The 25,000-nt window shown below is 41.8% G+C and overlaps 2 protein-coding genes across 6 annotated transcripts in view; both read right to left on the bottom strand.

Moving 5' to 3' along the window:
* LOC121690386 (protein Dok-7-like) overlaps nucleotides 1-3,059 on the bottom strand; it is a 41,023-nt gene extending 37,964 nt beyond the window's left edge. For 2 of the 4 annotated variants that reach the window (XM_042070907.1, XM_042070908.1), the window contains exons 1-3: nucleotides 2,856-3,059; nucleotides 2,695-2,740; nucleotides 230-466 (exon numbers count right to left, since the gene is read on the bottom strand). In XM_042070907.1, the coding sequence (XP_041926841.1) occupies nucleotides 230-466; nucleotides 2,695-2,740; nucleotides 2,856-2,909 (337 nt within the window). In that variant the 5' untranslated portion in view covers nucleotides 2,910-3,059. The remainder of the gene's footprint in view (nucleotides 1-229; nucleotides 467-2,694; nucleotides 2,741-2,855) is intronic. The other 2 variants (XM_042070906.1, XM_042070909.1) reach the window with 2 other exon arrangements.
* Nucleotides 3,060-3,755: 696 nt separating this feature from the next.
* The window catches only part of LOC121689357 (hepatocyte growth factor activator), a 25,979-nt gene continuing 4,734 nt past the window's right edge, over nucleotides 3,756-25,000 (bottom strand). Inside the window, exons 5-14 of one of the 2 annotated variants that reach the window (XM_042069089.1) lie at nucleotides 20,385-20,528; nucleotides 19,834-19,965; nucleotides 17,411-17,521; nucleotides 17,001-17,175; nucleotides 13,885-13,982; nucleotides 11,816-12,074; nucleotides 9,987-10,126; nucleotides 8,945-9,085; nucleotides 7,673-7,815; nucleotides 3,756-4,371 (exon numbers count right to left, since the gene is read on the bottom strand). In XM_042069089.1, coding sequence (XP_041925023.1) covers nucleotides 4,198-4,371; nucleotides 7,673-7,815; nucleotides 8,945-9,085; nucleotides 9,987-10,126; nucleotides 11,816-12,074; nucleotides 13,885-13,982; nucleotides 17,001-17,175; nucleotides 17,411-17,521; nucleotides 19,834-19,965; nucleotides 20,385-20,528 — 1,517 coding nt within the window. In that variant the 3' untranslated portion in view covers nucleotides 3,756-4,197. The remainder of the gene's footprint in view (nucleotides 4,372-7,672; nucleotides 7,816-8,944; nucleotides 9,086-9,986; nucleotides 10,127-11,815; nucleotides 12,075-13,884; nucleotides 13,983-17,000; nucleotides 17,176-17,410; nucleotides 17,522-19,833; nucleotides 19,966-20,384; nucleotides 20,529-25,000) is intronic. The other variant, XM_042069090.1, reaches the window with a different exon arrangement.

Raw genomic sequence — 25,000 nt, 5'->3', positions numbered from 1 at the left:
GCTGCCTACATCATCATACAACAGCGGCGCTCGGGGAGCAGTGAGGGGTTAGGTGCCTTGCTCAAGGGCACTTCAGCCGCGCCTACTGGTCAGGGTTCGAACCGGCAACCCTCTGGTTACAGGTCTGAAGTGCTAACCAATAGGCCATGGCTGCCCCGTCATCACCACCACCATCGCCAGCAGAGAGAGAAGATGAAGAAAGACGGAATGTATCCTCACTCACACCTACCTTCCCCCAGGCTGTAGCGCAGACGCAGCTCCCAGGCCTGCAGGGTCTCGCGGCAGTCGAAGCCCAGCGCCACGCTCTGGCTCAGGCACAGGATGGTGAGCGACTGGCCCAGCGCTAGGCCCTCGTAGGGCAGGCCCGGCTCCAGGCCGAAGATGTGCTCCAGGGTCACGCTGCTCCGCTCGCGCTGTCCCGACGCCCGCTCCCCACGCTCCTTATACACCAGCACCACCAGGCAGTCTGAGAGAGGTGGGGGGATGGAGAAAGGTATGAGAGAGAGAGAGAGAGGGAGAGAGGGAGAGGGAGAGAGGTGTGTGAGAGAGAGAGAGAGGTGAGAGAGGTGAGAGACAGACAGACAGAAAAAAGAGAGAAGTTGACAGAGAGGTGTAGAGGGTGTTGCAGAAACAATGACAGAGAGAGAGAGAGAGAGAGAGAGAGAGAGAGACAGAGAGAGAGAGGAGAGAGTGGTACAGGGAGATAAGAGAACAGATGGGTATTCAGAGAAAAAATAACAAGGAATAACGATATAAAAAAGATGAAGGACGATTTGAGAGAAGGCAGAACATTATGAAAATAGAAGGAAGAGATGGGAACAGTATCATCATGATTAGATGTTATAGAACAAGGAAAGAAAGAAAGAAAGAAAGAAAGAAAGAAAGAAAGAAAGAAAGAAAGAAAGAAAGGAAATATAGATGGATGGAAGGGGTGGACAGAGGTGGGTATGTGTACAGAGAGAGAGAGAGAGAGAGAGAGAGAGAGAGAGAGCACAAAGAAAATAGTGCTATGATTATGTTTGAAGTGAATAGTCATGATTAAGGTTATATGAAGGTTGTATGCACAATGGAGAACGAACAAGTGAGTAGGAGGTCAGAGATGAACTGATCAAAGAGAGGAGTGGGTGAAGAGATGGACAAGGACAATGATTGGGAAATAAAATATTAGAGGGGAAACAATAGACTACAAGCGGCAGCGCGGGATGAGGAAATAGATTAGAAACAGATTATGCATGAAAGGGAGCGAAAGGGATAAAAAGCATGAGGCAGCAACAAGTTCGCCAAACCACTGAACAAGACTAGTCGTGTTGAGCTTAATTATGCTTAACGAGGCTCAATTACGACCATGCTCCAGCTATTCGTTCCAATTACTCCAATTAAACATAAAGAGGGGTAATTCATATAATGATTTCAACGCTCTTTTCGAGCCTGTGATCAGTACAGACAGGACTAGAGGCAGGGTCGTCGTACCCATGGCAAACGAACACAGTTGGGTCTCAAACATCCCTGCCTGGTAGTTAGGTATGTTTACCCTCTGCTTGGCATTGGTAGCGGTGTGTGTGGAAAAAAAAATGAGTCGGGTCAGGTGCCTCACTGGCACTCTAGTTCGTTGTTAACCAAACACAACAGCAGCGGCGTCAACTGACAAAACATGACCTCCACTATGGCTTCTGTCCGTCACACACACACACACACACAGGCGCGCGTGCACGTGAAGGCTAGAGGGGCACCATCACATGCATGCATGCATTGCATGACCGCGGCGGTCCGGGGACAGCTGGAATAACAAGCGCTTCAAAGAGACGATTGACCCGCGCAGGCACCTACTGTACCGTAGGACGCCGGGCAACAAAGTGACAGCGAGAGGGTACAGTAACACCAAGGGCCCGCGCTGCTTATTCTAGTGCTGTTGCGTAATTCAGAGGACAGAGAGTCGTTCACCTTTGTTTTGGAATCATGCGTAAAGGGGCTTGAAAGTAGTAGCCTCTGGTGATGTCAGGAGACCACGATAAAAATAGCCCACATCAGGGACGGCTTTGCCCTATATGCAAACCTACTTCTTGTCCGAGATTATTGATTTCTAGGAACTCTATTCTGCTTATTAAACGTATCGAGTGTCTGGTACATTACTAACGGGGGCTACTGCACAAGTTATCGGTTATGCGTAAATTCCAGAACGTCAAAAGGCACTCTGGGAATGTCTAACCGTAAATCAAGTACTGATGTTTTGAGGGGTTGCGGGCGACTAGACAAACTGTTGACTTTTGCTGGATATGACTTGAGTTAGTGTGCACTGTTCCTTTAATTGTAACGTACCACTTTTTACCATGCAATACCTATCAATGTGGGCCAACCGAAGACTATTTGCTCCCACTTAAAACTAATGAACAGATTTTAAGTCACTGTATCCTATACATGTAGCATAATACGACAACGACACGCTTGTGAATCCCGACAGGCTTGCAGAACAAGACCAATTTGCAGGCGACATTTATCGTCAGAGCAAGTAGTGGCCCATGACTCATAAAGTAACACAAGTTAAGACAACCAATACAGCTTTGAATTTTGTCTTAACTTTGTCATGGGTTGAAGTCAAGCTCATCAACAGCCTTATGCTCTTCCCCAGGCGTAATGAATCAGAAGGAAAAAAAACATGTCAGTGTTTGACTTGAGCTGTCGGTTTGCGAACAGTACCTGCAACAGGCGAAGGCTTGCGGAGCACGACCCATCTACTCTTCCACTGAAACGAGAGACGACACAAGTAAACAACCTGACAACCAACACACACAAAAAAAAAACCGTGTAATACGCGTTTTCAAGAAAGGTCTTGAGTGGAAATCACAACTAGCAGACACCTTTTTGCCGTCTCGTATTTTCACTAGACCCTCCACGACCACAGAATCCGTCATCTTCAGTCATGGTTCCACAGGCATCCAGCTGTCCCGTCTGCTCGTGGTCCCCACGGAGGGTCACTTTCAAAATAACTTTATTGCCGCGGCATACACGCTTACGGACAACCTCCCTCTGCTCCTAAAGACCCATATGTTGCCCTCCCCTGACACAAGTTACATGGCGTGGCTAGTTGCCAGGTTTCTTATAATCGTTTCGCAGGTTAAAGGACAAGTGGTTCAATTTAGCATAGGGCAAGTGTGAGGAAAGTGCCACATCTTGTATTTAAAAGCATTCGGCAGTTGCACAATATCTGGATGCATCGCTTAATAGCGTGATTTTGTGAACTTCTTGTTCTTTGCAGTAATTGGCTCGGATCCAAAATCTACCACACTTTGACATTAGGTCTTTAATTGACAGTAACTGATCAATAACAGATTTCTCGGAAATGCTTATTAAAAATCTAATATGTCATGACATCTGGCAGCTTTAATATCTTCAAATAGACTCCCCTCCTGCAGACTTCCCCAAATGTTTGTGATGGTGATGAGACAGTTTAAAGGGCCAAAATTGATAAGTTATGTGGGGTGTCCTTCACAAAACACTGTTACTTGGAACAACGCGTTCTAATTAACAAGTGCAGGCTTTGCCAGCAGATTACCTCATCTCCATCATAGTACAAGGAGAACAAAGAGAATAGAAAGCCAAGTTGAGTTATGGAGTGATTTTCTCTCACTTTTGTACAACTGACAGCACTCTCAGTCAACATCAAGAGAGTCCACTCACTGGAGAATTTCTTCAGCTCCGAGGAGCATGTTTCATCAAGTTACTGCTGGTGGTGCTTAAGTGAGACTGAAGCTATTTGATAGTGTTTTCCATTTTGGGCAATATTTATTGTATAATAAACATGAAAATAACATACATCGTATTCACAGTTGGGTTGTAAAAACTCCCTCTGTTCCCTTCAAGACATAAAATATGAAAATAAAAAAATAGTCCTTAGTTCCTCTCTGTACTGTGCTCCAAGTCAAACAGCCAAACAGATTTATCCCATATGTGTGCGTGTCCTTTCAAGATCCATATCTTCCTCAAGCACTTCAACTCAAGACCTTAACGTAAGTCACAAGTTCAGAGTTCGGCCAAAATACATGTCTACTCCCCAACAGCAGCACAGAATGTGCTTGATGAGATGTACTCCTGCATAGCTGTGTCTCCTTGACCAGCACTGGTTGAACGGAGTGTGTGTGCTTGTTCTTCTAGAGAGGTCCATGGCCTACTGTGCTGTGCTAGGACCCCGAGCGGACTTGTTTAGTGATCCAGTTGACGTAGTCGGCGACTTTGGTGTAGACGCCAGGCTTGTTCTTCCGTCCACAGCCGTCCCCCCAGCTGATCACTCCGTACAGGATGCTGACTCCATCGCGCGTGCAGGCCAACGGACCACCCGAGTCTCCCTGACACAGGCAGAAAGAGAAAGAGAGATTTCTGTATGTACAGTATAAAGGAAAAAATAAGGAAACATGCATATATGATACATTGTGATACATTTGTTTTTAATGTACAACACTTTAAAACTGTTAACTGTGATTGTTTTAAAAAGTAGTATATATTGACATTGACATATAAAATATAACTGAATTCATACTAAAATGCATAGAGATGTATACACATCAAAATACATATTTAAACAGATATGGAACTACAGCATCTCACAAAAGTGACTACACACCTCACATTTCTGCAAATATTTTATTATATCTTTTCATGGGACAACACTGAAGAAATTACACTTTAATACAATGTAAAGTAGTCAGTGTACAGCTTGTATAACAGTGTAAATTTGCTATCCCCTCAAAATAACTCAACACAGCCATTAATGTCTAAACTGCTGGCAACAAAAGTGAATACACCCCTAAGTGAAAATGTCCAAATTGTGCCCAAAGTGTCAATATTTAGTGTGGCTATCATTATTTTCCAGCACTGCCTTAACCATCTTGGGCATGGAGTTCACTAGAGCTTCACAGGTTGCCACTGGAATTCTCTTCATCTCCTTTATGATGATATCAAGGAGCTGGTGGATGTTAGAGACCTTGCGCTCCTCCACCTTCCATTTGAGGATGCCCCACAGATGCTCAATAGGGTTTAGGTCTAGAGACATGCTTGGCCAGTCCATCACCTTTACCCTTAGCTTCTTTAGCAAGGCAGTGGTCGCCTTGCTGTGTTTGGGGTCGTTATCATGTTGGAATACTGTCCTGCGGCCCAGTTTCCGAGGGGAGGGGATCATGCTCTGCTTCAGTATGCCACAGTACATATTGGCATTCATGGTTCCCTCAATGAACTGTAGCTCCCCAGTGCAGGCAGCACTCATGCCCCCAGACCCAGACTATGACACTCCCACCACCATGCTTGACTGTAGGCAAGAGACACTTGTCTTTGTACTCCTCACCTGGTTGCCGCCACACACGCTTGACACCATCTGAACCAGATAAGTTTATCTTGGTCTCATCAGACCAGGACATGGTTTCAGTAATCCATGTCTTTAGTCTGCTTGTCTTCAGCAAACTGTTTGCGGGTCTTTTTTGTGCATCATCTTTAGAAGAGGCTTCCTTCTGGGACACCAATTTGATGTAGCGTGCGACGTACTGTATGGTCTGAGCACTGACAGGCTGACCTCCCCACTCCATCAACCTTTGCAGCAATGCTGGCAGCACCCATATGTCTATTTTCCAAAGACAACCTTTGGATATGACGCTGAGCACTTCTTTGGTCGAACATGGCGAGGCCTGTTTCTGAGTGGAACCTATCCTGTTAAACCGCTGTATGGTCTTGGCCACCGTGCTGCAGCTCAGTTTCAGGGTGTTGGTGGCAATCTTCTTATAGTCTAGGCCAGGGGTATTCAATTAAACTTCAGCGTGGTCCAGTTACGGAAAATTCCCTCAAGCAAAGGTCCGGAGCATCATAATGTTTAACATGCGTGTATAGTGTATATATATATATATATATATATATATATATATATATATATATATATATATATATATATATATATATATATATATATATATATATGGATATTTGGATGGATATATACTGTATATATATATATATATATATTTGGACAGATGGATGGATGGATGGATGGATGGAGCCTAGTTGTAGGCCTAGGCCTAATGTTTAATGTGAAATAAAATTAGTAGCCTAAAGGTAACATTCGAAATGAGGAGAAATAAGGAAGATATGAGTAGGCCCTAATTGGGGAGAAAAACTGAGTAGCCTTGGCTATTTTAAGATCTTAACGTGAACTTAAAATAAGATTTGAGCTGATTTGAGGATGGATATATTCCACAGCCTTGAACCCATCAATCAGCAAGTTTAATTCTATTTTTTTTTAAAAATTTTAATGTTGACCGGAAATCCTGGAAACCTTAAGGAACATCACGTGGGCAGTGAATGGATGTGTTAAGATTGTGGTGGATCAATCATATTGCCCTCTTAATTAAATCGTAAATATTATGTGGTGTCAGTTCACTGTTGAATGGGTAGGCCTAGCTTCAAATTGGCGCTAGGTGCTTCAAATTGGTGCTTTTAACAATCGCCTAGCTCAGAATATGTATAAGAGTCGGTCCAGGGCAATTCCGCGCAAAACTGTCACACCCATATAACGCCAACACAATGCCAACGTAGGGCTATTTAGTTGACGTTATGGACGTGACATTTCTGCGTGGTAATTTCCCCGATCGTTATATAAAGCTCTGTTCTCGCTGTCTAGCTTTCTCCCCTTTGAGCAATCCATTATTTGAAAATAACTTACTTATTGTTACATATCCATCCGATTGTTTCTCGTCCCGTCTCCTCTCCTCGCTTTCCCTGTCAGGCTATCAGTGAGTCTCTTCACCATAGTAGGGCCCAACTTTACTCACGGACTCGACTTTATCAGAATGCACAGATTTCACTGGCTGAGTAGCAGCAAGCGAGATGATGGTTCCTGAAGCTGTTATCCTACGAAACATTTAGCGCAGCTTTGAAACCTTCCGTGAAAATCTAAATTATTATGGTCTGGGTTCGGATAGGATCACGTCAGGGTCTGGACTCGGACCACGGTCCGCCATTTGGTGACCCCTGGTCTAGGCCATCTTTATGTAGAGCAGCAATTCCTTTTTTCAGATCCTCAGAGAGTTCTTTGCCATGAGGTGTCATGTTGAACTTCCAGTGACCAGTATTAGAGAGTGTGAGAGCGATAACACTAAATTTAACACACCTGCTCCCCATTCACACCTGAGACCTTGGGTAGGGAAAATGGCTTATTGGGCCCAATTTGGACATTTTCACTTAGGGCTGTACTCACTTTCGTTGCCAGGGGTTTAGACATTAATAGCTAATAGTAGTAAATAGGTAATAGACAGTAAATTTACACTGTTATACAAGCTGTACACTGACTATTTTACATTGTAGCAAAGTGTCATTTCTTCAGTGTTGTCCCATGAAAAGATATAATAAAATATTTACAAAAAAGTGAGGGGTGTACTCACTTTTGTAAGATACTGTACCTCCCTTCAGTGGATGTATACACAAACATGAACACACACACACACACACCGACACACACACACATACACACATTTTATGTTACGACATGTTAAATTATGTTGGACCAGATGTGACTCCTGACCGGATGTGACTCTGACACAATCTTCTCACTTTGTTCACCCTTCCTGCCACCCAGTGTTACACAACCACCAAGTGTATAAGTGATCGGTGATGTGTCGGTGATGTGTCAGCTACTTACCTGGCAAGCGTCCACACAGCGGTTACTCCCCGCACACAACATTCCTGGACGAATCTCTGGGCCGTAGACTTCCGGCCGGGAGCACCAGTCAAAAGGGTAAATCCCAACCACACCTTCCCTCAGGTGGGAGTATGTGGTTCCCTCTGGAAAGAGATGTGAGTAGATAGTGAGAATTAGGCCTCACTGGATCCCACATATGTGTATGTATGTGTTTATGTGATAAGAAAGAAAGAAAAGAGAGATAGATAGATAGATAGATAGATAGATAGATAGATAGATAGATAGATAGATAGATACTGTTAATACATAGATAGACAGAAAGATAGATAGAGTGAGAGAGAGAAAGTTGGCAATGCAACAGTGATTTGATGTGTTTGTGATGTGATGTATTTGTCATGCTTGTAAAGATAACCAAACCTAAATTTGTGTGCGTATGTGAGTGTTTCCCTGCTGTCTATTGAGGCCTAACTACCGGTATGTACAACACAGGGGAATTCTGTGTCACTTGATTCCATGATGTCAAATTCACTGTCACAGTCTTATCAGTGTTTTTCATCTATGGCCAAGACAAGTGCCGTCATGCCCCATTCCTTTCTGACTCAATATTGTGGTGTGTGTTATGTGTTTGTATTTGTGTGGTGTGTGCTTGTGCACTTCCCTGTGCATGGATACTCTGATGTATAACTGTGTGTATGTTTGTGTATAGCCTCTCTCTGTGTGTGTGTGTGTGTGTGTGTGTGTGTGTGTGCGTGTGTGTGTGTGCAGTGGTTACTGGGACAGGTTAGTGGGACTTGCCAGGTGGGGGAACCCTGAAATCCAGTGTCGGTGCAACGACTCACCGTTGGACAACATATTGACTCACCGTTGGACAACCGTTGGACAACATATTGACTCACCGTTGGACAACATATTGAGTATCGTGGTGTAGCAATACTTTTTGGACAAGAATTGCTAGCTTCTTGGTCAGCTCTGTACACGCTAAAATTAACTCACCATTTATTTTAACAATATCATTGCGCTATATTGTTGGTATGAAAGAATATGCCCCCCCCCCCCCCCACACACACACACACACTTTAACCCCTGTGTGTGTGCATATTTTTCAGTAGTAGTTAGTGAAAGTGATATTTGCATTATATGTGTTTGTGTGTGTGTGTGTGTGTGTTTTTCAGTAGTAGTTAGTGAAAGTGATATTTGCAGTATGTGTGTGTCTGTGTCTGTGTCTCTGTGTGTCTGTGTGTATGTGTGTGTCTGTGTGTGTGTGTTACGTACTCTCCGCAGTGTGTCCCCAGCCGGTGATTTGGCAGCAGTAGAAGTCGGGAAAGGTGGTGTTCTTCTCTGGCAAACAGATGGGCCGGATGAACGGACTTCTCCGGGCACAGCGGCCATCTTTCTTCTCTAACTTCAACAACACTACACATTCCAATTCATTAGTTTATAAATTCAATTAATTAATTCAAAATGCAGTGTGTGTGTGTGTGTGTGTGTGTGTGTGTGTGTGTGTGTGTGTGTGTGTGTGTGTGTGTGTGTGTTTGTGTTTGCGTGTGTGTGTGCGTGCGTGTGTGTGAAACATTCAAAATGCTACTTGTACACAAGCACAATATAACACAAGATGTACAACACAGCAGCCCCAACATCACAATGTTTCTGAACTCAACACTAAGCTGCTGTGTAGATGATGTTCATGTTGCTGTCGATATAGTGTGCAGTCGGGTTGTTAAAGAAATATATTTAAACTGTGTTTTTACAGTTATTATAGTTATATATTGCAGAGGGAAAGGACCTGTAGTCCCATGAGAGCACAGTGAGTCTGGTAATCTAGGAGAGAGTGGGGTGGTGACAGTGTTTGAGTGAGGAATGTGGCTGTAGATGGGTGAGAGAGACAGTTGGGGGGGGACAGGATTCTACTCTGCCATCTGGGACGGTCCGCACGGCCCACAGCTGTCATGGAGAAGCACAACTGTGACCGCGGAGACGTGTAGCCTGGGAGACGAGCCCATGTCATAATGAGGCTATGGTTCCATGGCAGAGTGCTCGGGCAAGTGGAGAAACCACAGAGTACACAGGTGTGTGTGTGTGTGTGTGTGTGTGTGTGTGTGTGTGTGTGTGTATACTAGCCTGCTTGTGTAATATCAATATGATATTTCAGTATTTGAGGCCCTGTTCATGGAGGGATGTGTGTGTGTGTTTGTGTGTGTGTGTGGCATACTACTGGAACCCATATTAGAGTGTAGGTGAGCATACTGAAGTTTGTGTGAGTTTTCATGCACATCCACATGCACGTTTATCGGTGTGTGTCTGCTTTCTCACTCACCAATATCATGACGGGTGGGCTCAAACTGGTTGTATGTAGGTGGAAAGAAATAGTTTTCTACACCGAAGCTCCTAGCATTGGGGCCTGTATCATTGAAAAAGTGCTGCCCAAGGACCACTTTAATTTTGGACTTTCTAGGACTGAACAATAAAAGAGAGAGCGACAGAGAGAGTGTGTGTGAGAGAGAGAGGACAGACAAACAAATAAGACAGTAAGCAAAAGAAAGATAGACAGTTTTTCTGACAGTTGGACAGTTGGTCACAAGTAAATAAACAAACCAAACAACCAGAGTGATCAAAAGACAGACAAACAAATAAAGCCTGTGTGGTAGTCACCCTCATTACCATCTCACACGCATGCCATCATGCTGCAGAACGACTTTACAATTTCATAGAGAATAAAAACAATGAATGAGAGACAAGACAGATAGATAGATAGACAGATAAATAGATGGATGGAACTTCAGTCAGCCTGGCAGACAGTCAAAGAACCAACTCAACTCAAATTCGTGAAACATAGGCGGACATTTGTGTGGTAGAAACAGGGCGTGCTTTCAGTAGATGCAGTACAGAGGTGCAATAGAAGCAGTACAAACTTGCAGAAGAAGTACATACTTGCAGCAGAAGCTGAACAAACAGCAGTACAGACTTGCAGTAGATGCAGTGCATTCTTGTGGTAGAGGCAGTACATACAAATTGTAGACGCTGCACATAATAGTGGTAGAAACAGGCCTGGTCTGTTTTTTTTTAGTTTCGGGTTGTATTTAAACTACTAAAACCCGTCAGATCGTCTGTTTAAAGCCCAATTCACACCAAAGATTCGCAATGACACGAAACAGTTGCAGAAAGGAGTTGCAGCTGTGTGAATTAGATGTTGCACGTTGTTGCAAGCTGTCGCAAAGCATTCACCATGTCTAGTCACAGTTGCAAGGTTTTAGAATGTTGCAACTCATCTTGTCACGAATCTTTGGTGTGAATTGGGCTTAAGTCAGTATGGTGCAGACTGCGTACGCTAACATTATGATTAGATAGTATTAAAAGAGCTCTAAAGCTTGTTTTTATGCTGGCAACAAAACAAAAGGGTTTGCAAACGTTATTCTTTATTCTAAATATGTACTGCCATGGCGATAAAGAGAAAGAAGTAGGCTATGATTTGAAATGTAAGCTGACTGTTGTCAAATTTCCCAAATAAAATACGGGAGAAACGATATGGTTCATGCTCTCATGCTGTTTCACTCATGCTGAAAAGGAGGGAGAATGAAACATTACGCATGTTCCACTTTTGCATAAATAATTCCTGAACGGTTTTAGTCAGGGCTGATAATGCAACTGTATTTGACAAAGGACCGATATAGGCTAGGTTGCTAGTGACAAAATATGATACGATCTTTTTGTATCTTATCTTACTCAATGAACAACATCTCAACACTAAATGAATGATGATCCGTCATCAGATAGCCTAGTCATATGGGTAGACATTCAGTGTATTTGAAATAATTCATTTGGTAATATTTTCCATCTTTGCAGAGGAAAAGTTTTGTGTAAAGGGAATTAATGGCCTGTCTCATATAGACGCCTGTCTCTAATACTAGCCAGTGCAGTTTGGCGATTTGGGAAAATAAAAAAGCCTGGGCTATTATTTGGAGTTTTACGGTACATACTTGCAGTATAAGCAGTAGTGGTAGAACCAATACAAACTAACGGAAGAGGTAGTACACACTAGCGGTAGAGGCAGGTAGTACATACTAGAGTAGAAGCAGTAGTGGTAGAGGTAGTAGCCTACATGCTAGCAGTAGAGGTAGAAGTGGTAGAGGTAGAAGAAGAACATACTTGCGGGAGAAGCAGTGGGCGGCTGACACCACCCAGCAGGCGTGTATCAAAGTGCCCCCACAGAACTCCTCCCCTATGTAGATGCCGGCCATCCAGGGATGCGAGCCTGGCAGCGCCGAGGTCCCGCCCAGGATCCGGCCCCGTGGGATGCGCTTCTTGTGCCGTGTGCCACACTTGTTGGGTCGGATGGGCCGAAGCAGATTGGTGGGGCTGGGAGCTGGTCTCTCACGGGGGGGCATAGGGACGACTCGCCTGGATGCTGCCAGAGACATACAGGGAGAAATCTTGGTCACGGTTGGTTTGAATGTGTGTGTGTGTGTGTGTGTGTGTGTCATCATTGTAACAAAGGGATGCTTTTTTTAACCCTTGTGTTGTCCTCAAATCTTACCGACACTCTTTATCCTTGGGGTCAATTTGACCCCAGCTAAATAAACCCTCAGAAAATGATTATAATTCATACCCAGTTTTTTTGTGACAGGTACTTAACAAGAGTGTAATAACCACCATCAAAAGCCCTACAAAACAATCCCACCCCCTCAAACCCCATTATGAACCTTGGAACCCTGGCTGGCAATATTGCCCATCCAGTGTCAGCAGCCCAAAGGCTTGCTGTTGCTTCCCCTTTTGACTTATACAGTCCTGCCAAAATGACTTATATTTAATATGTACTTGTGTATGTAATAATGATAATAACAATATGTTCTCATACTATTCAAATAATAATATCCATAATGTGTCAAATATTCATGTATCCTATGTTTCATACAGCTGGGGTCAAACTGACCCCAAGGAACATCAATGTACAAAATATTTGTACAGGACATTGAAAACAAATTATTGTACAAATTTCATGCTAACTCTGTTGTACCCTTCAATTGAGGAAAAGTCATGAAACATGAAGGAAAAAAACATATATTTTATGATGTTAAATGTTGCTTGGGGTTAAATTGACCCCAAGGATAACATGAGGGTAATACCATTGCTTTCAAGAATGGACAAACTAAGAATCATGTGATCATGTATGGGTATTTTTATTCCTGATCTTGCGTGTGATATAACACAACTGTATGTACATTTTGCAGCTTGTTCATGCTTATCATGTCATATTTGTGTGTTCTGACAACTTGCTTTGTTTCACACCCTCATTACCAAAACACCTTTTATTATTACATAAACTGCCAAAATGCATTTGTTGTTATTTCTGTATGCTGTGAATAACCAATAAGGACAAAGTTGTAAGAAATGTAAATAAAATATAAAAAAAGAAATATAGATAATCAGTGAAACAGAGGGAAAGCCTGAAATGTACCACATACAGGACTGCTAAACATGTTGTTAGACTGTGAAGTCTTTACATCATATGGCCGACTACGCCACACAATGCAACGGAGCTTATGCGAGGGGACAGAAAGACAGCACCCTGAATTATAACCCTTTTCCTGGCATAGCCGTAGCCGTGCAAGAGCAATAAACAAACCTGCTATTTACAATCAAAAAGTTGTCATCAGAAAGTTTTATTTTTTTAAATCATGATTTATGGTTTAATCATAAATTGTAAATTTAGTTTATTTGCTTTCAAAAAAGAGACACCAGTGTATCACAATAATTAAGTAATAATGCCTGAGGGAGGGTGGAATATTGCAGATACATACTGTTGATCTCATAAATACCAGCAAAGCACAAATGATCTGTATGATTTATAAGGTTGTGAAACACACAGAGCTACACACAATGAATACTGACTGAGAGGAGGGAATGTAAAATTACATATGTGTGTGTGTGTGTGTGTGGGTGTGTGTGCATGTGTGTGGGTGTGTGTGTGCGTGCATGCGTGCCTGCGTGCGTGCGTGCGTGCGCTTGCGTTCGTGTGTGTGTGTGGGTGTGTGTGCATGTGTGTGGGTGTGCGTGCGTGCGTGCGTGTGTGCGCTTGCGTTCGTGTGTGTGTGTGTGGGTGTGTGTGCATGTGTGTGGGCGTGTGTGCATGTGTGTGGGTGTTTGTGTGTGTGTGTGGGTGTGTGTGCATGTGTGTGGGTGTGTGTGTGTGTGTGCCAGGATCCTGGGTTACTCACTGGGGACTCTGAAGCAGGCTGGAATGTCACAGTATTCCCAGGACACAGCTCCGTCTTGCATCGTGTAACACCACGGCATGCCATCCTTATCAGGATTCCTGCAACAAAAAACAGCTTACACTTCACATTGCCTATTTCAATATTACACTACTCACATCAGTAACACCAGCAGCATCCTAGGTAACAGTGTAACCGTAGTAACAGTAGGCTGCGCTAACAAGTTACCCTGTGCATATTTGGTACTGACACTTACAACTGCACCAATGGCATCCAATGTTGTTCACCAACAGTTTACACAGTGCATATTTTATGTAGGACTGACTGGCACTCATATTAACTACAGCAATGGTATGCAATGTTGTTATATTAGCAGAGGCAGCAACAGCAGCAGCAGTGAGGACGATTTTTATGTAATGGAAGCCTGTGGGTGGAAGGTGGTGTTGGGGAATGGAATCCTACAACCATTGGAAACAGTGCTACACTCTGAGGGTATGGACACGGGGGCTCATGAACATGCTCCCAGAGTCTAGCACTGTAGCCGGAATTCAAAACAAACAAAGGCCATTTCAGTGCCCACCATTTACACCACTTAACAAACTTGATAATGACTCCTCTACTCTCATATTTATTGTTTACTTTATTTCAGCACTTTTGACAAAACACTTTTGGTATTTATTTTGACATGTAGGAAGGATGTTGGAAAATAAATGCATTTTCCATGTAATAGATGCATGTTATTTTAGCCATTTGAAGGAGGAATTAGCAATACTGGAAAGAGATTGTTGATATTTCAATTCAACAGCCAAACATATACACCTTATACCTCTCCCCAGTACTCCCTCCACCTCGTCTTCCATCGGTCCTGTCAGTCCACAATAACTAATGTCACCTACCATAGCTTAAAGTCGTCAGATTGTTTTTTTTCCGTACCTACAGTACTCGATGAGCTCAAGAAATAGGAGAATTCTCCGTTAATAAGGTATACAAAGCTACTGGCTCTAAAAGCCCTAGTATGGTAGACTAGAATTAACAGTAGTTGCAGCAGAGCTTGGCTCTGTTACAGAAGACGTTTACTCTGCATCTACAAGCTGGTGAAATTGACATTACACACCCACAATTTTATGATTTAACCTGTTCAGGCATATTCAACCTTCACCAGACTGCTGCTTGCTGGCTGGACTGCTTTGTGATATTTGGCTCTAAAGGTTACTGTCAGATTGCCAGTTTTTGGTGAATACTTCAGACTCATTCTTAGATCTGAACTATTTTATCTCAGCAGCTCAGTTTTCTGGTGGCATAACAGCACTTTGTGGAGAACACATCTTGCAAGCACATGTTAAGTACCAAATAAAACGAATAAGAAAAGAAGGAAAACAAGATTTCAGAACAAGGTTTGAGGAAATGGAGCACAAACCACAATTGTGGAGAGGATGGTGGACTAATAGTATCACACATAAATGTAACTCAGTTTGACTTTTCGAAAGTAAGCTCTAAAGCCTTTGCAGAACTGCTTTCCAGAATTTTCCTTGCAACCAGATCCAAAGCAAAGCTAGTGTAAATAAGCAAATAATTGTTCACAACTCTCTTGGGAGTTTGGAGCTCATAAATCTTTGCCCTCTGATTATGTCCTCTTGTGCCCAGAGGGGGCAGCTGGCGTGTTCCCGTCTGCTCCGATTTCTGACCCATAAACTGATGCCATGACTCAGCACTTTTACCATCAATATCTCAATCTGGCCTTCGGGCCTACTCTCAGTGTGGCTGATGATCGGCCTAATTGTTCTTAGATCTCTGAGCACCTGGTATTTGTTTACGTAACTTAACTGCTCCCACATAAACTCCCCAACATGTGCAAGCACAGTGTTACGTCCTTCGCGCTACTTTGGGGTGGGGAGAGAACTGAACTGTGATTTAGGTGTGGAGACTGTACTAGCCTGGCTGACGGATTGCCTGCACTATCAATCATTAGTCCTACATAGAGGGCTTACAAAACAAGTTTTTAAAATGAGACTCAAAGTTTGACATTTTTCTTCTAGAAAAATAGAATAGATAGAATAGGCAATACTGCAATATAATTCCAGAGCTGGTTACTAGAATCTGGATGTGTACATATAGGTGTGTGTACACAATGCCATTATCACTCGTTATTCCAAATCCCAAAAGCTCTGCCAGCTTCAGTGTACAGTATATGCCTTTAATGATGCATGTTATGCTTTGTGATCAGACATAATAGTAAGTCTGTAATGACATGTAGTTCTGTGAAATGATTTGCAGATCGTTATGCATAATGATACATGATATGATACATTATATATGAAGAGCTCTTCTCCAAAATGCTATAAATCCATTTTTGAAAACATTAATAAGTCATGTCATTTAATTGTGTATTTCATATCAATAAAAGTGCAGTTGTGTTCCACTGAAATGACTTAGAAAACAAAATCTACAAAAAAGATTTATGAAAATGCATTTAAATGGTGGATATAGCGTTTTGGAAAAGAGCTCTTCATATAATAGCATGCATGTTATTTCTGTACATCAAATGTGGCATGCACATAATTAGATGTTGGCATGCACTGCAGTCATTGGGCCTGTTGGGCCTGTTTGATGTGTGATATTATTGACATACTCTAATTAAATATTGAGCAATAATGTTTCTTCAATATTTCTTAAAGTGAATGTTCCAAACTGGCTATCCATGTACATGCCTTCCTGTATCAATCATTGCCTTACTCGTTGTACACATGCACACGCACGCATTCACGCACGCACGCACACTGTGGATCCTACATTTTCTAGTACCTAGTATAGTATATATAAGTATTTATACTTTCTTTATCCCGTGAGGAAAATTTGGTCTCTGCATTTATCCCAATCCGTGAATTAGTGAACACAGCGAGGTGAAGCACACACTAATCCCGGCGCAGTGAGCTACCTGCAACAACAGCGGCGCTCGGGGAGCAGTGAGGGGTTAGGTGCCTTGCTCAAGGGCACTTCAGCCGTGCCTACTGGTCGGGGTTCGAACCGGCAACCCTCCGGTTACAGGTCCGAAGTGCTAACCAGTAGGCCACGGCTGCCCCTAAACGGCCACGGCTGCTACCTGTAACAGTTGTACCCACCTGCAAAAGGCATGTTCGCCCAGTCCCTTGAGGTCCTTGTCTTTTGCCCTGTCCAGGCTGAGCTCGTCGAACAGCAGGTCGGAGTTCCAGGGCAGGCAGCGTGTCCCAGACTTTGTGGTGTTGACTATGCCCCTGTAGTCCGTCCCGTTGCCCTGGTAACACCGTGAGTCAGGGACTACCCAGGGACGAACAGAGAAAGCAAGAGAGAGAAAGAACAAGGGGGAGAAAGAACATTAAATATGAAAGAGTGAGAGAGAGAGTATATGTGTGAAAGAGAGAATGGGAGAGAGAAAGAAATAAAAAAAGAAAGAGTCTCTCTCTGTGTATGTTGTGTGTGTGTGTGTGTGTGTGTGTGTGTGTGTGTGTGTGCATGTGTGCGTGCATACGTGTGTGTGGGTCTTTCTTCTCACCAATGCTGCAGAAGGGTCCACTGTATCCTGACCGGCAGGCACACACCTCTTCCCCTGTGTCCTCGATCATTCGACACGTCCCCTCATTCTCACACGGGTTCCAGGAACAGCCTGGAAAACACACGCACACACAGGCACACACACACACAATAATTCATTGTACTTGGTACACTATCCTTTACATATGATAATTAACTCTGAACTTGAACTGACTTTAGACACACACACACACACACACACACACACACACACACTCTCTCTCTCTCTCTCTCTCTCTCTCTCTTGCTCACTCACTTGTACACTCACTCACAAATCTTTATGGACCATAGACACCACATCAATAAATGAATAAAACAAAAGCATGCAGTGAGCTCCATTTAAGTTATGAGTTCCCAGTCCTCGTTGTGCAGTCTCTGCAGCTTCAAACTCAAAAGAGGCCCATTATGCAAGGCATAGCAAATCAATCACTGAGGCATCAAACTAATAAAAGTAATGTCAGTCTCTACAGTATAATCAATCATTGCATAAAATAAACTACTCAGCAGCACTTTAAAAAGTTGGCACTGATCTGGGATTTGTTTTGTTTTGTATGTTTGTCAGTTACTGAGTTCAAAGAGTCTGATGTCATATCCAGTGTGTTTTTGCAGGCTGACAAAAACATGTAAGGTGATATGATTGAGGCACCACTAGAAGATATTTGGTTCCTGGTGAGCTTGAGCGAATTATCCGTGTGAATGAAGGCTATTTATTAGCCTTCCGCTCCTGAGAGAATGGCATACATTCATAAAAGCATTTCAGACAGGGAGGGTGCATTGATGTGAACCCTTTTTATGGTCTGCTGTCAGAGTCTCTTAGTATCTAGTGTCCTGTTCTGATGTGGCAAAACGTAATACAGTCTGCAAACATAAAGGTCTCTGAAGAGCTATTGAATGTGCGAAGCATATGATCCCTTTCTAGGTGCAGGCTGGGCCTGTTAAACCTTTGTGGAGTGTTATCGTCAGATATGTGATTAGAAAGTAGCCTAACCAACTGAGGGTTCCATTTGATGCCATAATAATGAACTCACATGAGCATTCAGAGTGGCAGTTCATTCTAGAACTTTACAATATAATTCTGGAATGACTCACTGAAATAATTAATTCTTTAAGAATCGATTTTCACTTAGTGACTCCTCACTGAATGGATATGCATACCAGCAAAAAAGACACTTTATATTATGTGGGTCCATGTTACTGTGTAATCACACTCTTAAAGTAACACAATGCAGACTCCCTCCTTTTCAACGTACTGGGTGCCCAACTGCCCATATAGTGCTAAGGGAGGACCAAATAAGTCTAAAACTGAAGAAAAGGGTCATGCTCCTATTCGTGATAACAACTTTACATAGTGCACTGCAATACCAGAAGTTTTGGGCATGCAACGTAATGTTCCATATTGCAAGTCAGCATAGCATCAAAATGAATCTGAGGCCATTATTGTAAGTTATTTAAGTTACATTACAGTCTCTAAGTTTAATGGCAACATTAATCATTCAATAGCTATGGAGATTATTTTTCTTTTCTTAAAAGAGGGAATTTGGGGAAATCTAAAATAGCAAAATGTCTCATCCTGGGGATACCAAGTAATATGTACATCCTTAGTATGATTTTACACTCCATTTGGATGAATGCAATCATCAAAGGCTAAGCATAGAGCACTTGGCATCCAATTCGACTCTCTTCTGATGAATTCCTTTGAAGATTCTAAAGCCATGACAGCATTTGGAGAAACAGAGCTCACTTGGCCTGTTCCATAACACAGTCACTTCATCAGTGTTATAAGGAATATATGTGTGACGACCAACGCTTCATCTGCTATTGGCTTAATCTTTTTTGTCTGTCATCTTATTCTATGAGTGACGCAAGGTCAAGCATGCAAATGGAAATTGGACAAAAACCTCCATGAAGAACATGTGGTCCTACTGGCTAGATGACTCTTACACATTCACATTTGAACCTGGACAGAATAAATGTGTATGGGGAGCACAAAGGTCCAAAAAGCCTCGACTGCAAGGCCAGTTAAGGAACGTGCAGGAAAATGGCGTTACCCTTCATAGGAGTACAGTACTAAGAAAAGGCTTTCAGTGCCTCGAAGCGTGACAATGTTTAGACCTTCACTTTAGCACCTCTATTCAAGGATTGCACTTCAGTGAGTCAACAATCCTTGATAGGGTAAAAAAAAAGAATAAAACCCTAAACAAATACAGAAACCAAGTGTTTAAAACGTTAAAAGGTTCAGAGAGATTCAGCGTTTACGTAAAAGCGGGAAATGTTGAGTAATGTACAAAGGGAAAATCTGTGGCATTCAAAACACAAACAAACAAAGGAACAAACACACACAAACACGAAGAAACAAAAAAAATCTGAATGCGGGGCTTCTCGCACCTGTGTATCGTGTACTCTCACAAAGTGTCTTGCCGTCCAGACATGAGCACTGCTCCACCAAACGGTTGGCGATACGACCCCAGGAATCTCCCGAGTCATAGTAACGCAGGTGTGTCTCCTCGAAGCACTTCCCTGTCAACCAGAGAGAGAGAGGAAGTACAAGAGGACGTGACAGAGAACAAGGGCTCCGTAAATAAGCAACTATATGTCAAGATTGTCAAAGGATAAATTTGATTTGATTTGATTCAGAGTGACCTTTCCAATACAACTGTCAAATTTACTTTTGCAACTTTACCACAAAGACACACAATGTCAAATTTTCTCATTGAGTCAACTCTTGGCCTTGGGAAAAGTTTTTTTTTTTCTTCTTCTTTGTTATCTATTGGTGCCTCTTTTGGGATATATTTAAATCAAATAAAAAAAAAAAATAACAAATATAAAATTCATAAATAGTTCTTGGGGCTGAAAGTGTCCTTGTGTACTGGAGCCGGCAGAAGTATGATTTCCCTCAGGTACTCGCTGTGCGCTGGTTCAGGGTCAGTTTTACTCACTCTCTTCACATCGTCTGCCCGAGAATCCCTCCGGACAGGTGCAATCAAACGTGCGCTTGTGCATGACGCGCGTGCACAGGCCACCGTTCCAGCATGGCTGGCCAGCACAGGGGTCTGGCTCTCGTCTGGACACAGGCCTGATCTCTGAAAAGAGAAAGACGAGAAAATTAAAACAAACAAAAAACAATAAGAGTTAGCCAGTGCAGAACTAAATAATGATTAGATTTCAAAAGCACCTGCAAATGTGCCTTTTGATTCTACCCAAACACATGAAGACGCAACTTGGAGTTTTTTTTATTCTTTTGAACAAAATATTCATACCATGATAAACACAGTGAAAGTTAGCCAGTGAATAACTAAATAGATTAGATTTCAAAAGCATCTGCAAAATGTGCTTTTTGATTCTCTACTCAAACACATGTATTAACTATAGTTTTTATTTTTTATTCCAATAATCAAAATATTCATACCATGGTAAACAAAGTGTTACAAAACAAGAGACAACACAATAATTGTGACTATAGTCTTATTCAAATTTCTTTGATTGGTTAGCATTTTCTCTGGTGCAAAGCTGCCTTACGGTAACAGACTGTTAACAATACAGTTCTTTAGACCATGTTTATACGTAGCAGGGTATTCTGGAAAACAGATATTTCCCCCCCCCTTCGTTCAACTCTATTCAATAAACAATTTGACAAAATTCATAAAGCAATGGCTATTGGACACACAAACATGTAATCATATGTAAATGCTGTCATCTGGAGTGTGGTATTGCTTTACTAACTATTGTTTTTATCTGTAAACTTACTAAATGTTGTGTTTTCCATTTCTTTTTCCTCCTCCTTTTTCTGGCAAGACACTACGTCTTTGTTATCTTAGTCTGTGTCTTGTAGCATGTTTTGATTGTCTCCATCCAGCACATGGGGTTGTGTGTAGTAGTGTTAATTGCACATAGTGCTGTGTGTAGTAGTGTTCATTGCACATGGGGTTGTGTGTAGTAGTGTTCATTGCACATAGTGCTGTGTGTAGTAGTGTTCATTGCACATGGGGTTGTGTGTAGTAGTGTTCATTGCACATAGTGCTGTGTGTAGTAGTGTTCATTGCACATGGGGTTGTGTGTAGTAGTGTTAATTGCACATAGTGTTGTGTGTAGTAGTGTTCATTGCACATAGTGTTGTGTGTAGTAGTGTTAATTGTCTGTTTTAACTCTATATGTTTGTGCTTATACTTGAATGCTCTTGTACCTACTTTTACTTTTATACGTTTATGCCCTTGTACCTTTCTTAAATGTCTCAGTTCTCTTCTTTTTTAACATCAACCTGCCAGGGACTAAAGATGAAAATTAGCTTGAATAGCTGAATCTGGTGCATTTAAATGTCTTATATGTGCTAATACGCATGTTGATTAATGTACATTGTCCCTTTTAAATAAATAGACAAACAAACAAACAAATCGATGCTAAAAGCAGCTGGGGAAGGGTGTCGCAAACCCCTCGAGCAAACCGTGAAACTGGAGTTTTCCCATATCTCCACTTTTGGCCGGAGTTTTCAGAAATAATCGTTTTCAGTGATAAAACCTCCGTTTTCTTGTAAATGAAAGGTCAAACTGCATGGAAATATATGTGTTTTTCCTACGTATAAACGGGGTCTCAGATGGCCTGCAAGAACACAACTGGCAAGGGATGAAAGGAGAAACTCTTCAGCGCAGCCTGCTTCAGAAGAGATATCTTATCCCAATCTCAACTGAACAGACACGCAACATTGTTCAGGTGTTAACTGATCTACAGCCAGAGGACATTAAGGAAAGAAGGGACCTGATGGATTTCTGGACAAAAGCATGGGAGAGTGTGTGTGTGTGTGTGTGTGTGTGTGTGTGTGTGTGTGTGTGTGTGTGTGTGTTTGTGTGTGTGCGTGTGTGTGTGTGTGTGTGTGTGTTTGTGTGTGTGTGCTTGTGCTTGTGCTTGTGCGTGTGCGTGTGCGTGTGCTTGTGCGTGTGTGTGTGTGCTTGTGCGTGTGCATGTGTGTGCATGCACGTGCATTGTTGACTGAGACAACAAAGCCCCAATAGACCACATCTGGGAAGAATCGCTGTGGATTGTCAGGTCAAATGTTAACCAGGCAAGGAGAGAAGCAAAGACACGACCGTCTGTGCTGCGACTATGGGCTCTGTGCACTAACTTACTTGAAGTCAGCAAACCAGTTTCTTGTTCGTTGACATCGCTGTTAACAAGCACCTGAAGAGGAGTGCTTCGGTTGTACCAAAATGTGCGTTCACCGAATATCCTTCCCTCCTTATTTTGTGCAGCCACTGCACGTAGGCTGCCGTTTGACATGGAAGCTAAAATCGCATTTATAACGATTTAAAGCCGAACATAGTGGCACAGCAGTGCTTCTTAGAGCCACCCACGGACAATAAGACTCATGTATATTGTATTTCTTACGTTTTGGTACAACTAAAGCACTTATCTTAAGGTGCTTGTTGACAGCCATGTCAACAAACAGGAAACTGGTTTGTCGACTTCAAGTAAGCTTGTGCATAGAGCCCATACTCTCCAAGACTCACACCAAGTTCATTGTTGCATGTTATAACTGTCTTTCTATCATCAATGTATACATAAATGCCAATTCCAAAAATGTTTACAGAAAATAACCTAAAAACCTCACTTGCCATGTACTAAGCATAGGTTGACTCTCTCTCTCTCTGTTCAAAGAAATCCCTGTCCACTTTTAACCTGTAATGACCATCTTTTTCTAAAAGCTGATTCTAATTTGAGGAAGTTGATAGCGTGTCCTCGGACAATACGTCTACAAAAACTGGGCTATTCAGGTGACACTGGAAATGTGGACATTTTTGGTTCCGACTGCTTCCATCTTTGAATATGCTTCTCTAACTATATGAATTGAAGAATATATGAAGAGTTTGGTTCCAAAACGCTATATCCTCCATTTTAATGAATTTTCATAAATATTTTTTTTACATTTTGTTTTCCAAGTAATTTCAGTAGAACTGTAATTGGGTATTGTTATCTGATTCATCTTTACTCAATCAAAACAACACAACTGCAATTTTATTGATATTACCCGAAATACACAATGGGGAAAAAATGGAGATATAGTGTTTTGGAACCAAACTCTTCACACATTAAATTATGATATGTTACAGTTTTTTTCAGTCGCTAACAAGCGTTTGTCTAATCAGTTGTTACATTTTCAAAACTCTAAACACAATTAGCACAGCATCGGTCATTTGTGGCCATACCATTCACACATTTCATGTCGTTTTCACACAATATGCAGTCAGTGAACACATTTCCACAATGCTTACATTTTCTTAACAAACAAGCTATACCTCCCAACAAAATGATGGATTGTTTTTGCAGTATTTACGAATGTTAACACACAACATCCCACAATAGCAAAAACAATATTCCAAACCTTAGATACAGTATAAAAACCTCTGCTTCTGCTACCAAGTGGTTTTATCCCATCGCCTTGGATACTGTAATATCAGATGCGATGTTTATGAAAACATGTGGCCTAACCCTGAAGATCGCAGAGATTATATACAGTGATTTTGTGCTTGTTTTTTTTTTTTGTTTTTTTTTTTTATCTGGGCTTTTTGCTGTTGTATTTTTGTTCAGAATGCTCTTGTGTGTTTCATGGATATTTTGTTCACTGTAATCAATACTGTAAACTTTTTCTGTTCTATCATACTGTAAACAATATTTCTACTGAACTTCCTGTAGTAAACAGTAAAGGGAAAAATGATTTGCTTTTTACTGGAATGCTTTGAACATTACATGTGGACATACAGTTCCCAACCAAGAAATTTAGTGTAAAAACGGCGGATTGCATGCAAATACCTGTAAAACTGAAACATAAAAGTCTATGCAGTTTTTGTAATGTCAACAATAGCCAGTATTTTGAAACCTGGTGTACTTTGATTGACTGCATGTACCTTGTGAAGTGAAAACAAGTGTTATTCTTTGACAGAATAATTTCATTTTGAGTCAGATTTCCAGTGTTTTGGTAAAGTTAGTGTGTGCAGAGAAAGATGTGTTAGTATATATTTAACAAAATGTCTTTTTGAGAAGAAAATGATCCATTTGGCCAATTGTGTTTTGTAGGTGTGAGTCTGTGTTACAGTTTTTTCTGATTGCTTAAGCACATTTTTTGTAACTATGGCTTTTTTTGCAAAACTCTACACACAAATGGCAAAACCTCTCACCCAATCAGCAAAACATTGTAGTTCTCTTGCAAAAGCTAACACACCTTGCTTAACTCTTCACACCTTCGTAAAAATGGTGTTTTCGTATCTAACAGTAAACACAAGTCATCACAATAGTAAGCACACAATGTGCCAACAACACACTGATGGTATGAATAAAAAACACATCTGGCTTTTGCTTTCTCTGTGCACAAGGTAGACTATGTCAGTTTGAGGTCATACTTTTGTCATAGTTCTGTAAACATACAGGGATCCCAACTTCAAGTATTAGTGTTTATTTACACACATCAAAACAAACACAAGTGTGTTTTTCCAAGTCAAGACACAAAATAGCATTTCACTGAGACAAAACAAATCAGTCTACATCGGGTCGTCTCTCTCAAAATTAT

This window comes from Alosa sapidissima, chromosome 18 (genome assembly GCF_018492685.1).
Source record: "Alosa sapidissima isolate fAloSap1 chromosome 18, fAloSap1.pri, whole genome shotgun sequence".
Taxonomy (NCBI): domain Eukaryota; kingdom Metazoa; phylum Chordata; class Actinopteri; order Clupeiformes; family Clupeidae; genus Alosa; species Alosa sapidissima.
Note: the sequence above shows the minus strand (reverse complement) of the source record. Positions and strands in the feature narration are given on the sequence as shown.